At 55.1% G+C, this 14,779-nt stretch overlaps 1 protein-coding gene across 2 annotated transcripts in view; it reads left to right on the forward strand.

The window, feature by feature from the left end:
• Positions 1-4,766: 4,766 nt before the first annotated feature.
• Positions 4,767-14,779, forward strand: part of SLC38A10 (solute carrier family 38 member 10) — a 30,669-nt gene continuing 20,656 nt past the window's right edge. For both annotated transcript variants that reach the window (XM_072351819.1, XM_072351818.1), the window contains exons 1-6: positions 4,767-4,972; positions 5,669-5,786; positions 9,120-9,165; positions 10,738-10,831; positions 11,674-11,817; positions 13,396-13,520. In XM_072351819.1, coding sequence (XP_072207920.1) covers positions 4,874-4,972; positions 5,669-5,786; positions 9,120-9,165; positions 10,738-10,831; positions 11,674-11,817; positions 13,396-13,520 — 626 coding nt within the window. In that variant the 5' untranslated portion in view covers positions 4,767-4,873. The remainder of the gene's footprint in view (positions 4,973-5,668; positions 5,787-9,119; positions 9,166-10,737; positions 10,832-11,673; positions 11,818-13,395; positions 13,521-14,779) is intronic.

Here is a 14,779-nt window from a genome sequence, read left to right on the forward strand (position 1 = left end):
GGTGGAGCATTAATATTCAATTTTGATGTGCGAGTCCTATTATGTTAATGACTTTGGTGACAAAAGTCAGCCGTGGAAGACTTTCTTTTCTTAATGGCGCAGCATCAGCAGGAGTGAGAGCGGCCACCGCGTTGCTGCGGGGATGGGATCCCAGCCAGCACTGCCCGGCCATGAGCAGCCCGGAGGTGCGGTGTGGGCCGGCGGTGCTGCGGGGTGGCAGCCGCCCTCCTTTGTTCTCTGCGGGGCCGGCGGGTGTGCGGGGCGGGTGTGCGGGGCTCCCAACGCTGCGCTGCCGGGATCGGGGCTGCCCCGAGGCGCTGCGGATGGAGGGCGGGCAGCGCTGCGGGCAGGCCCGGATGGACACGTAGGTGGATGGATGGATGGATCGAGTGCAGCGCAGGGAGGGTCGCAACCGGAGCGCGGCGGTGGGCACGGAGCCGAACCCCGCGGTTCCCGGCGCCGCCGCAGCGGACGGGAACGGGACGGAGATGGGCAGAAAAGGGGATCAAATGGCAGCGCCCTCCGCCTTCCCGCACAACGCTCATTCCCGGCAGCGCGGCTCCCGCCGTTCCGCAGCCCCGCACCGATCCCGGTCAGCGTGAGCCCGGCGGGGGGTGGCGGGACGCTCCCCTCTGACCAAGCGACCCCCTGCGGCCCCCACCGGAGCGGGGCTCTATAGGCGGCCCCTCGGGAGCCCACCCACGACCCCGGCACGGCGCTGGGAACCGCCGCGGAGGCACCGGGTGAACGGATGGGGGTCGGGGGGGGAACCGGGGGTTGCCCCGGGCGCTGTCCCGCGGTGGCGGCGCCGCGCGCACGTGGCCGGGCTGGGGCATCCCCGGCCGCGCCGCGCCGCCCCTCCCCCCGCGCTCCCATTGGCCCGCCCTTCCCCCCGCCGCGCTCCCATTGGCCCCGGCGCCCTCCACAAACAAAGGCCGGCGCCCGCGGGGGCTCCGTGCGCCGCCCTCATTGGTCGGTTGGCGGCGGGGGTGGGCGGGGCGAGAGTCCGGCGGGTCCCGCCCTCCGCGCCGCGCCAGTTGCCTTAAAAGGAGCGGGGCGGGGCGCGCTCATTCATGCGGGCCGCCTGGGGGCGGGGCCTGGCCGGAGCCGTTCCCGCTGGCGCGCCGCAGGCAGGTGGGTGCGGGATGCGCGCGGAGCTCACGCGTGTGCGGAGGGGCGGCGGGGCGCATCTAAGTGCGTGTGTGTGTTACAGCCGCTGTTATAGCTGCTGTTATAGCTGCTGTTACGGCCGCGTGGGCGCGGGGCGGCACCGGAGGGTCTGTGTTAATGCGGAACGAACGAGACGGACGTGTCCCGCGTGTCCGTGTGATCCCCCTCAGACCCACGCGGTGATCCTACAGCTGCCCCAGCGGTGCGGGTAGGACGCTGTGTCTGACACAAAGCCACGTGCTTCTCCCGGTCACCCCCACGCGTGCCCTACACCCGGCCCGGTGCTGGTACCCACGTGGGTCTGTTTGTCCTCAGCTCAAATGTGCAACATCTGCAGCACGGATCCCCCCCCCCACGGTGTCACCCGTGTCTGTGCTGGAGGAGGAGCAGAGGATCCACCAAGGACATCCCGGGGACGCCCCATCCTCCTTGTGCCCCTCCCCTCCATCCCCCCCCCCGGGAAGCTCTGTGCTTTATACCCCCGCCGTTCCTCCTGGCGGGATGCCTGCACAGACGGAGCTCTCTCCTCCATTTTCCTAATAGCAACCATAAATTTATTCTTGCTTCCAACCTGCCAGCTCCCCGCATGACACACGGTGTCCTCCAGCCCGCGTTGCAGCGATGGATTGAACTTTAGTCTCTGAGCAATTAAAGTGCCCCGAAACTGCACTTCATTAATGGTTGTTATGCAATAAAAGCGATAAAACTGCCCTTATTTGCAATATGAAAAAGCAATTTGTTTGAATTGATGTTTTTAAATACTTGCCAGGTTCTTCCCGGGCTCTGCCAGGCATTGGCCTTTGAGGTAGGAGGAGTGGAGCGGGTTGCTTTGTTGGGGCAGGGTTGAGGTGTCCCTGTGTGTCCCCACTCTGGGCTGCAGCCTTGAACAGGCTCAGTGCCACAGCTCTGCCCATTGCAAACCTGCTGCTGCTGCTCTCGCCTGCAGCTCTGCTCAGTGAGGTGTGTGCACACGTGAGCACACACACGTGCTCCCCCACTGAGCAGCACAGGACAAAGGCTCTGCCCCAGCGCAGCGGTGTGGGACCCTCGTGGGCATTTTAAACATAAAACAGAGAGAGATCCCGAGCTGCCCCTCAGCTGCCTTCAGTAATTACAGTTCATTACAGCTGCCTGCAGCACCCCAGGATCTGCTCATTCTCCTGGGCTCCCTACGGCGGGGCAGGAGGGATTGGGACCGGGGGCAACTCTGACCCCAGCCAACCCTGTGTGGGGATGCAGGCTGTACTATAGGGCTGCTCAGAGGAGCCTGAGCTGCTCAGCACAGGGCTGGAAGTCCCCGGTGGTGCCACCCTACTGTCTCTATGCTGATGGTGGTGCTGGGGGCTGCCTTCAGTCCCTCCTGCTTTGCTCACAGTGTTGGGGCCACGTGAGATGCGTTGTTCGGTAGCTGGGTGCTGATGAGTTGCAGGTGAGCGTCTGCACATGGCTCACATTGCAGAGAGGTTGGGGACACAGCAATTGGAAACACATTGTCCTGCGGGAATGCCCTGCGTGCAGGAGGCCAAGGATGAATTCTGCAGCCCCGTGTCAGATTGGCTGCAGCAGAACCTACCCGATTTCCTCTTTTTAATGGGGAGGAAAATGGAGTTTCATTCATCACTTGGGCTTTAAAAATTGCCTGAGGAGGGTTTGCTTTGGAAAGCAAAGAATCGATAGCGGGAAGAAAAGAGAAACGGGGAGATGGGCAGCTGTGGTGAAAGCAGATGGAAAGCAGCTCCCCCCTGGGCTGGAGGCAGTGCCTGGGAAGTTGGTAACATGGCCAGGGCATCACCAGTGGGGTTGGGGCCCCCAGGAATTGAGCTTTGGCTGGGTGCTGCTCTACCCATCCGCATGAGCTCCACATCCTACAGTGCTGTGTTGCAGTGCTTTCGGTGCTTGCTGGGCTCCTGGTGGCCTTTCAGCATGTGGGGAAGCCACCTGAGCCCTTTTTTCTGCCAGTGTTGAGTTAGGGGCCATGTAAAACTAATTGGATAAACATGATTTCCCCTCTTAACTCGGTGCAGATGTCCCGGTGCAGCAGTGAGGTGCTCTGCTTTCCCAGCCAGATGGGCGGCTGCATCCTGTCGGTGCTGTGCCTGCTTGGGTTGGAGACACTCAGCCCCACACCACAGCTGGGGATGGGTGGGGAGGGGAACCCCCAGCCCTGGGGTCGTGGCAGCATGGGGGTAGGGGGCTGAGAGTGTGGAAAGTGTCCCATGTCCAGATACTGCATCCCAGATCTGGGTACTGTGTCTCAGGCCTGGGTAGTACATCCCATATCCTGGTACTCTGCCCTATGTCCAGGTGCTGCTACCCATATCTGGGAATGACATCCCATATCCTGGTGCCACATCCTGTGCCCATGTCCCGTGTCTCATATCTGAGTCTCACATCCCATATCTAGGTACCGTGTCCCATGTCTGAGTACAACATTTCATAGCTGGGTATGACATCCCGTGCTTCTGTTCCATGTCCCATATCTGGATACCACGTCCCATGTCCAGGTGCTGCAGCCCTCCCAGCTCTGGCCCTGTGCTACTGGTGCCAATTCTCACACCCAGACCCCCCATGGCCAGTACCATCACCATTCCCATCTGTGCCCTGTCCACACAGCTCCCTTCCAGCCAGGCGGCCTCAACCCAGAATGGGGGGCTTGGGATGAAGAGAGAGGCAGCCCCCATTGCTGCTGGGCCCGCATCTCACGTGGGGTTGTTGACGTCAGTGCACCACAAAGCAGCCAGCGCTGCAGCCTCAACCCCAGCAGCACCTGGAGGGAATTAGGCAGGCGTGCTCCACCTCCCTGCAAACCTTTTGTAGAGCAAATTCTTGTGGTTACCCATTGCAATTGCTGCAAATTATACAAGCCTTGTGTATTTTGTTCCAATGGGAACACGCAGTTGGCTTGCACCGCTCCGACCTGCCACCGTGCCTGCAAAGCAAGTCAGCCTGTGGGTGGTGGGCATCCCTTTATTCCTTCCCCCTTTGCAAAGGGTTGATGCTTTGCAAAGCCTCCTGGCCCCCATTGGGAAGCATTGCACGCGGGCTTTGATCCACCCCCGCCTGAGCACCATGTGCATCACACACACATGCACACAGCGGCCAGATGTGCACACATGGACCCATGAGCAGAGCAGCAGCCAGGCCCGGAGAGACGGCTTGGATTGAATGCACATGCATGTGTATGTGTGTGTGTGCAGGCTTGTGCATGCCTGCGTGTCCATGTGTGCATGCATTCGTTGTTTAGATGTGCTTTTGTCTGCACGAGTGTGTACGTGCACCTATATACACGTGTGTGCATGCATGAATATAAATATATATATATAAAAAGATATAAATAAATATATATAGATAGATAGAAATATAAATATACATATAAATGCATTTTCCTGACTCTTGGCTGCTGGGCCCGAAGCGGTTCCCCATTTTCCTCCCCTGCCAACAGCCCTAAAACAAAACTCCCACGCCCTCTCCCTCCCCTCAGTCCTCCCGGAGCAGTGTGCGCGGTCCTCCGAGGCGGCAAGAGCGCCGCCTTAGGCCGCTCCGCCCCTCCCGTCTCGCTGCCCGCCGCCCCACTTCCCGGAAGCGCCAGCGGAGCAGCGGAAGGCGGAAGTGCCGCTGTGGCCGGTGCCGGTGCCGCCATGGCGGGCGGCTGAGGGGACCCGCGGGGCGGGGCGGGGCGGAGGGGCGGCCCCGCCGCGGGGCAATGGCGGCGGCCGCGGGCTCCAACTGGGGCCTGATCATGAACGTGGTGAACAGCATCGTGGGTGTCAGCGTGCTCACCGTGCCCTTCTGCTTCCGCCAGGTGAGCCGAGCCGTGGGGCGGGGGGAGCCCGGGGGGAACCGCTGCGGGGTCCCGGAGCTCCGGGAAGGGGCGGTCGGAGGCAGCAGCCGGCTGCGGTGCGGAGCCCTGTGCTGTGCTACGGGACCACGAGCTCTGTGCTGTGCTACGGGACCACGAGCTGTGTGCTGTGCTACGGGACCACGAGCTGTGTGCTGCTTTTGCTCCTAAAGCCACCTGCTTGAGCAGCAGCGAGGGGTGTCTCCCTCTGCACACCTGTGCAGCTCAGTGGTGTCTGTGTGCTGTAGTGCTTAGTGTGTGTGTAACGGGTCGGACCTTGCGCTCAGGTGTGGCTGTGTTGTTTACATGAACCCAACGAGGGCTGTAGGGCGCCCTGGGGATGCAGCGGGCTCGTGGTGTGAGTCATAGAATCGTTGAGGTTGGTGGAGATCTCTGAGGTCACCAGATCCAACCGTGCTTCACAAATGGCTCCGGTTCACCCCTCTGCTCTGTGTGGTCCTCGGGCTGCGGGAGGAGTTAAATTGAGCTCATGCATCACGTTGGTCCCGGCTGCAGGAGGACTCCCTGAACAGGAGAAAGTGGGGCTGAAGATTTGTGGGGAGGGGGCTGGGGGCAGCCAGGGATGGGAGTGAGACTGCACAAAGCGCCTGACTTTCCATCTTGTGCTTGTCTTCTAACCACCCCCATCTTCCTTTTCAGTGTGGCATTGTCCTGGGAGCTCTGCTCTTGATTTTCTGTTCTTGGATGACTCATCAGTCCTGCATGTTCCTGGTGAAATCGGCCAATCTCAGCAAGCGTCGGACCTACCCGGGCCTGGGTGAGAATTCCCAGCTCTAGGGCTTGCTTTTTTTAACTGCGGTTTTTCCTTTGACCTTACTTCATTTACAACTTTCATACCGATATTATTGGAAAACCGAATGATTTCTTGATGTAGTTCTCAAGTTGCGTTTTGTTCCTCTGTCAGGCTCTTCCCCCTGCGCCGTGTCCCCGGGGGGATACGAGGCCTTAATTCTGCTCTTGACAGCGAAGTTAATAGGCACAGAATAGTTTTGACTCTGCAGGGCAGGGGAGGAGACGCGGTGCTGACTGATCGAAACCCAAGTTTTCGGGAGCTGGCGTAGCGGGTGCCTGGTGTAAATTATCGGTCTCAGCATGAAAGCCACGAGCTTCCCCACCCAGCGTGTTGCTGAGGACATTGGGTTCTGCCAGCAGAGCCTGGCATGGAGCTCGGGGCTGCCTGGGTCTGAGCTGTGTGTGCATTTATGGCAAAGAAGGGGGAGCGGAAACAGCGTGCGAAGCTCCAAGTGGCCAAGAAAATAAAAACATCTGCAAGATTCATGTGTGAGGTTTTGGCAGCGTCCGCCGGTCTCTGTGTGGTGCCAACACTGGCCTCTGCTGTGACCTCTGTGCTCGTTCTGACTGAGCTGGGGAGCAGGAGGAGGTGGGTTCCCGTGCTCTCAGCTGCCATGTGAAACAAGGTGCTCGTTGACTTGGTTTGTCTCGTTTGGGGAAGCAGAGCGTTGGCTGGCATCGCTTTTTGTAGAGGAGTTAAAGGAGTGCACGGGTCGCTTGGTGACTGTTGTTGACATATGGATTTCCACCATGCTCAGGATGCCCAAGGTTCTGTTCCTAGGTTGTGCATCTTTAGCCTTTGCTACAAGCTAAAAAGAAAGATTAAAGAGCATCGTGGCTTTAGGAGCCGTGCTCATGCCTTGGAAGCAAGGCTCGGTTACTGCAGAGCTCTCAGGTGGTGTCTGCCTTGGCCCAGCCCCTCCTGTCCCAGCTGTCTGTGCTGCTGCTCCCTGCTCTGACAAGGAGCCTTTGTGTGCCACTTCCCTCTCACCCGAGTACAGATTGTCCCTCCACCTTGGAGCATCTCCCAGGAAGAAGGGGTCCTCTGCGCTTCCCGCAGCCAAGGGGCTCGAATACACAGAGGCCAGTAATGCTTCCCAGCTTCCTGCCACCTCCTGGCAGGCGGGCGCTGGCACAAAGAAGTGCCTCTGCTCCCTGCCTGCACACTGGGAGAGGTGCCACCTCGAGCAACCAGGAGGGGACAGCGCTGAGAGGAAAGGCAATGTTCCTATAATGCATCCTAATGCATCAAGGTTGAGCAGCTTCACACAGACGGCCTTTGTCACCGTGCGCTTGGGCCCTGGTACATCTGCGAGAGATCCTGGCAGCTCCCGCAGCTGATTCTATGGGAGGCTTTGGCAGGGTTTAAAGATGGAAGAAAGTTTTGCAGTGTAACTTCAGGCAGCCGGCCCCTTCCGGAGGAGCACTGAGAGTGTTCCAGCTAGAGAAGGGCCAGGCTCGTCACAGGCTGAGATCCGGCTCAGATGTTGTCTCCCTGCATCACTGTCTGTGTGAAGGGCTTGGCTGTCTGAAACCCTGTGCTCTTCAGCACTGCTCTGTGTGGAAGGGAAGCACCTTTTAAGATGCGGGGCAAGAAGGGAAGCGGGAGGCAGATCCTAGGGAAACTGCAACCAGGAATGGGTTAATGCCTCCCCTTGCAGCTGCCAAAGGGCACCGTGTGTGTGCAGGGCCCAGCAGCCTGGGTCAGCTCCCTACAGCCACCAGTGCTGGGACGTGACCTGCACGTGGCAACCACTCTTGGTTTGAAAGAGCTTCTGTAGTTCTGAGCAGGTTCAGCTCTGCCCAGCTTTGTTAGGCACAGAGAGATCCCATTCTGAAGATGTTCTGCTGTATTTTAGAGTCACCGTCTCCTTCAGAAGAGAAAAGGCTCCAATTTTTCCCATGTCCCCAAACGGGGACATCTGACATAAGGTTTGAAGGTTTCAGAATAGCTGAGGAAACAGACCGGCTCTCAGCACCTCGAGCTTCCAAACCAGCAGCAGCTGCAACGTCATCCGGAGGTGCGCTTCTGTGTGCTGGGAAATGGAGCCGTTGGGATCGGTGCCGTAGCAGCGATGGTTCTGGAGGTCGATCTGGAAGATCCCCGCTCCTCTCATTGCTTCTTAACCTCTCCCTGCAGAGTGGGTGAGAGCTGGAGCTGCAGAGCTCTGTGCTGCAGCCCCGTCTGTCGTGGAGCCCTGGGCTATTTTCAGCGCTGCCCCACATAACAAAGCCGGTTTATTTTTCTGCTGTGGGTCTCCCGCTGTGGTTTTTTGTTGTTGTTGTTGTTTTGCTTTTTTCTTTCCCCTCCGTTCTGTGGGAGAACGTGTTGTTTCCTTCATTATTTCTTTTTTAACTCCAGCCGAGCCCAAAGAAAAGCATCGTTTGTAAGTTAATCTTTAAAAATAACAAAAGGAGCTTCCAGAAGTGAGGAAAGTTGGTTTTGCTGGTGGGCTCCGGTGCCTCGGGAGCAGACAAAGGCAGCCCAGGGGGGTGGTGGGGTGGCTGTTGGAGCCCTGCAGGACGCTGACAGGCGGGCACTGTGGTCTGGGTTTGGAACTGGAGGTCTCAATTCTACCCAGTGAGATGGAGCTAAAAATACGCACGGTTTTCTTGGCTTTTTCTTTTTAAGAACCCCCCCCTTTCCCGATGATTTAAAGACTACTGATGGCTTTCTGCTACGAGCTACAACCCCAAGGATGGGAGGGGGGAAGAAGCCTCTTGGCAGCAGCCCTTTGGTGTGGGCTGTGAGTGCTGGGTATTCTGGGGATGGGATTGAACGTTCTGGGCACCGGCTCAGCTCTCTCCCATCCAGCAACGTCAGGCGGTTCAATTCGAGTGGGAAGATAAAAATAAAAATGTGCTTGAAATTTTGCACCGCAGTCACTTTGTGCCGCACAGCATCTTCTACGCGCACATTTTCTCTTCCGCGCTGCCTTTCTTTTAATGGTTGCCATGTGTGGCTGCTACTTCGCGCTGCCTTTATTTTAACATAGAAAACAAGGGGAGGGGGGGGGAGAGGGGGAAAAAAAAGGAAGGATAACCTGCGTTCTGCCTCTCCTTCATCTTGTTTTCTCCCCCCTGTCTTATGTGGTTTTCAGTTTGTGGAGGGCACGTCTGGAAAGGAGAATGGGGTCGGTGGGAAGGGAAAGCGGCCCCCAAGCGCAGTGCTGGTGGCTTCCTGCTCAAGTGCCCTTTGTTACTATCGTTGATTAATTTTTAACTGATGTGTGCTCCACGTTCTGGACCTTTCTTTAATCAACTCCTTTCTTGTTTTCTTTTCCTTCTCTTATTCCAGCATTTCACGCCTATGGAAAAGCAGGAAAAATGTTGGTGGAAACAAGGTAATCTACGGCTTTAAAGCTGGAATGGTTTGGCTCTCTTTAATGAAGAGCACTGCTCTGTGGCATTGCTGTGCTCATTTATTACTGCCCTGCCCTCCCTGGTCCCAAAGCTTTTCCTCGCCAACCAGAACTTGAGCAAGAAGGGGAATAAGATGCCCACGTGGCTTCACCTTCCGTGCAGGCAGGAGCTCTGGGTCGTGGTGCTCAGAAGCTGGAGAGCGAACTCGTCTCCTGCTCCGCTGTGAGCTCACGGCGTGGTGCTGGTGGCTGCTTTCCAGGGGTGGGATCCCTGCCAAGGTTGCTGGGAGTTTGCAGGGGAGCATCCTGTGCCGTGGGTGCGCCCTGGAGCTGCCTGGTGCCGCCTGCTCCTGGGTGCTGCGGGGCACCTCGTGGCAGGGCCCTGTCCCTATTCAGCATGAGAGCTCTCCAGCCCGGTAGCTGCTGGGCTCCTGTGCCTCACGTGACCCCAACACCAGCAGCAAATCCCTCCCAGGTGACGTTCAGAAGCCCTGATGGGCAGTGGGATGGTGTTACCGTGCTGCTTCTTCCAGAAGAGGTTCTCTGTTGGAGGCATCTGGAGCTCTGGCCAGGCAGCGATGCTGGCTCGTTCCCTGTTCCCATCTGCAGATTGCTGCAGAACACTAAAAATACACCAAATATTTCTCCAAAGTGACTTGTCCATGCAAGCAGTTGCTGTAATTGCCACAGGGATGCTATAATTGGAAACGGGAGGGGAAAGTGGTCCGTGCAATCATGAATGGGAGGAGAAGCAGTTCGTACTACAATCTTTTCATTAAAGTGCGGTCCATTTTGTGGAAGGAAGTTTGAGAGCTGAGCTATTACCGAGGCTTTCATGGTAGGCCCTTGCTGCAGGGGGTGCGGCTGGGAGGACCTCTTGCTGATTCTGTTAAATGCTTTTCCAAGAAATAAAGGAGTTCTTGCCATCCCTAAGGTCTGTTTCTTCTGTGGCTCCAAACAGCAGTTAAACCGATGCACGTGTTGTTAGCAGAGCCACGTCTCTGGCCGAGATGTTGCTTGTTGGGGGAGATGTGGATGGAGTTTCCTTGGTTTTACGTTGCTGGGGCTGAATGCAGAACTGATGGCCTTAGCCAAGCTGTTAAGAGCCGTCCTCCGCTCCGGCTCCAGCAGGGCTCGTTCTGATACACAGCCCCGCTGCATCCCTGTAAGATGGAGGACTTGTTTTATTTCTTGCCAAACGTTTCCAGCGTGAGACTGGTAAAATCTGGGTCTTGTCTCCTTTGTGTCGTGTCGGAAAGTTGTCTGGAGTCAAGGAGTGGATGTACTCTGAAGCAAGGCATGCTGAGGCTGCTTCACCTCTGCGGGCGAGCGAGCAACTGCCTGCTTGGATTTTAAGTCCCTTTAAATGTTCTCTTTGTATCCTCTGGAAGCTTCTTGGTCACTGGGAGGGTGCAGGAGGATTGTGAGCAATCCGCAGCTGTTGTGGCTGGGCTCAGTGTGCAGCCCCCCAGCCCGTGTCTGTGCTAAACCTGTGCTGCGTTCCAGGGTTCCTGCTTCAGCCTCCTAATCTCTCCATACTTTGTTGTTTTGCAGCATGATTGGGCTGATGCTGGGAACTTGCATTGCTTTCTATGTTGTCATTGGTGACTTGGGGTCCAACTTCTTTGCCCGGCTGCTTGGATTTCAGGTAAATAAATCCTCGCTGCATTGCAGCTGCTGTGCAGGCAGTGGTCCCAGTTCCCTTAAATGGAGCAGTGTGTTCTCAGAGGGCCATGAGCTGCTCTGGGGGCACCTCCAGGGAAGCTTTAGTGGCTCATGAGTATAGGAAACGATCAGATGTTGCTAAACCTCCCTTAAGGCACTGCCAGCAAAACGCATCCCTTTAGTACCGGTCGCTATTAGTTCTGGAGCAGATTAACAAAGGAGATACGATGCTTCTGTCCTAATGCTTTCCCCTGCCAGGTAGTGACAGACAGTTCCTCTGTGTGAGCCCGTACCCCTCACACCCCTCTGCTCCTGGCGGGGCCGTTATCTGCTCCTCCTGATGCTGCTAAGCTCTGATTAAGGGACTGTGAAGTTAAAAAGATGCGTTGTGGCTGCAGCCAAATTAGGTATTAAATATTTCCAAGCATTCCAGAGTGTTCTGCTATAATAAATACCAATGTGAGGTTTTGATTAATTTTCTGGATCAGAATTTTCAAGACTTCAATCTCCCATTCCCCGAGTCAGTTCAGTTTGTATTTAATTGCATGGAAAATACTCAAATCACTCGTGTTGGATTAGTGTTTAAAGCCCCATCCCCCCGCGTCCCCCCAGCCCAATACTTCCACTTTAGGGTGGACCTGTCACGCACTGTGCAGAGCAACAGTGGCACCCAGTGACAGTCTGAGCTAATCACAGACCCAGCTATAGAAAAATGGCCAGCTTTCAACATCGAGTCCTTAAATACCCATAGAATTGCATCAGGGAGTTACTTTACTAATTTGGTGAGGCACTGTGAGCGTGCTCTGTGTGCTGCTCCCTCTCCAGGTGTCTGGCAGCTTCCGCATCGTGCTCCTCTTCGCCGTCTCCCTGTGCATTGTGCTTCCCCTGAGCCTCCAGAGGAACATGATGGCCTCTATACAGTCATTCAGCGCCATGGCTCTCATCTTCTACACCGTCTTCATGTTCGTGGTGAGTATTGATGATGGGAGTTTTCCCACTGGGCTAACGCAGGTGTTCATGGCGTGCCCTATGGGGACAGCTCGCAGGTGCAGGGCTCAAGTGTAATGTGTCCTTCCTGATAAATAGCACCGATAGGGCCTGGCACAGTGGCTGAGCTGCTGCCTGTGTTCTGGGCTCGTGGGAAGGAGCACAGAGCAGGAACTGATGGCAGATCTGTGTGCCGCTACAAAGCAATGGGTTGTGGTGGCGAGCAAATCGAATTGTGGTTTATTCTGCCTGCTGCTATCATACAATTTAGAGCTCCAAAGTTGAAATCAGAGGATGGAAGATGTGGGGAAAAGTGCCTGGAAACACAAGGGCTTTTATCATGCGTTTGTGTTTTGCCATGAAACCTCAATGCTTGTAATCTGCAGAGGGCAGGCACTTGTTGAGAACACAAGCGTGTGCTTTGCATGCCTTTCTTGCAACCCATGGTGAATGTCTTTCGGGCAACAAGTGGTTGCGTTTCTGCTTCTTGTGCACTGGAAACTCCATAAGCTCTCAGCTCTGACACGTGGAGCGTATTTCCTCAGAGATTATTCTAGAAACGTTTTCCTTTACTGAGATAAATGGATTATTGACATTCAGATCAAGTTGGGTAAGCTGAGGGTTATCCAAAGCTCGCTCTGGTTGGCTCGGCCAAGCTTCATTGTATAGCACCATGGACGGAGAGGTGGAGACTGATGCTCAGGCTGCTTGATCATGGAGCCCCAGCCCCGTCTCCACCAAATTTCAGGCCTGGAAGAACTGAAACAAAAGAAATAAAAGGGAGGAGTGGAAATTCCACGTATTTAACTTTTTTTCTTTCTTCTTTAAGTAGTTTGGGCTGCGTTACAGTTCTGAGCTGTAATGAGGCTGGAAACTGTAAATGAGTGTTTGACAAAACGACTGTGTTCCAGAAGCTGCGCCTTTAAGAAAACCACAACATTTCATGAGAGTTGGCTGCACTAAAAGTAATCTCTGGGGATTAGAAAACCCCTATTCAGGCGATATTATAAACAGGCATTCAGACGTATTTACCTTCTGTTTCCTGTGCAACCCAATGGCTGCCAGCTTCCCTGTCAGTGGCAAAAGAGCCCCTGTGCCCGAGCTGGGTGCCTTGCCTGTCCCCAGTGAGCTGAGTGCTTCTGGAGCAACAGTGTGCTGGTGGGCTCCTCTTTAAGGAACCTTTGTCTCCATTGAAGAGGATTCTCCAAGGCAAACGCTGTTGAAAAAGAAAAGTGCGAAAGAAATGTCTGGGAACAATAAGTCTTGTGGTTAAATGTGTCAGCAGTGGAAATTGTTCCACCCCTCTGTGTGCCGCGATGTCTGATAGCATCAAACCAGGGGGACTGCCATGAAATAGAACCAGGGCCCACGGTGGCAAGGGGCCTGGTGAGGATGCACTATCAGAGTGGGTGGGTGGGATAAGGGATCCTCAGATCCCCCCCCATTTGAGAGTAGGCCATGGTACATGGGCCGCTGTTCTCACTGAGCTGCTGTGTGCTGCCTTGCATCCCAGTGCTGGCATTCCTGCTGGATCTTAACCCCTTTTCCTTTTGGCTGCAGATCGTGTTGTCGTCCTTCAAGCATGGCCTCTTCAGCGGGCAGTGGCTGCAGCAAGTTAGTTACACGCGCTGGGAGGGCATTTTTCGCTGCATCCCCATCTTTGGCATGTCTTTTGCCTGTCAGTCGTAAGTACCCACCCTTCCCACTCCTGGCAGTTGTGGTGTGCAGAGCATTTTTGTGAGGGTGGAGGCTCATAAGGATCTGCATGGGATACATACCGTCTGGTTTCCTCTTTTATTTTAATCCAAATATGTTACAGCCTGCAGAAGTACAGCATCTCTCTCAGTTGTCACCCTGTTTGTTACCTAAGTTGGGGAGGTAGCTGTGTTCCACTTGGGAGTTATTGCACTTAGGCAACACAACATCATTTGGGCCAAACGGCTCCTCAGTGTAATGCACGTTGCTTCTTGAACAGCTGCATAAGCAATGGATTTCCCCTGTTTCTTGTAGAGAATGAATTAGTACCAGGGAGGGCAGAGGGTCTGTGTGCTCCCAAGGGCCCCTGCAGGGTGATGCATGCCCTCTGCTTCCCTGAATCCCTTAGCAAATATGCAGAAGAGGACCACAGAGTCATTAACATTGGATAGCTGTTTGCATGTTTCCAGTTACCTGCTTTTCGCGGTGCTTTCCTTTGTCACAAAGGAGGGCAGGATGACAGCAGGCTATTTTCACATTTCTAACTGCATTACCTTCTGCACCAAAATGGCAAATGAGCAATACGTGCCCGGCCAGAATAGTAACAGGCTTTAAATAGAAACGTATATCCAAATGTGGACACGGAAAAGACCATCCTCATTTGGAAGGCTGGCAGAGCTGGGCTTTCCCCCCTGTAGTTCTAGCAAACGGGGAGCATGCCAACAGCAAATGAATGTGACAGATAGAATTTGTTCAGACTGCTGTGTTTACACCCACATGCACGATCCAAATCATCGTTTTCCACTTATGGGCTCTCTTGGCAGCTCGGTTCCCAGCCGAGCACGTTCCAGCCTTGCTGATAATGTCTCCATTACATCTGGCGAAGGGAGTTTTTGATGTGGTAGCCACACAGTACCCAGCACGGTATTGCTGGGAGTTGGAAAGGCAGGGAAATCATTTGGTCTGGACCAGCATGCACGTACCTAAATATAGGCTGCATCACAGCACTTACGTGGCAAGCTAAACCAAAAGCAGCGTGTTTTCTCCAAGTGTTAGGGCAATGTGCTGCCCCAGCCCAGGCAGTCCTTATAAGAGTGTTCTTCTCAGCTGGGTAGGTTTGATTTTTGTTAAACCTCTGAATCACCTTTTAAAAAATACATCATTCTGACTTGAAGCAAAGCTCCTTCAGCATGTAAATGCAGCATACATACAGTAAGGAAAAATGAAGGTGGTGCTGCTGTACCTTGAA

This window comes from Excalfactoria chinensis, chromosome 17 (assembly GCF_039878825.1).
Source record: "Excalfactoria chinensis isolate bCotChi1 chromosome 17, bCotChi1.hap2, whole genome shotgun sequence".
Lineage (NCBI taxonomy): Eukaryota > Metazoa > Chordata > Aves > Galliformes > Phasianidae > Excalfactoria > Excalfactoria chinensis.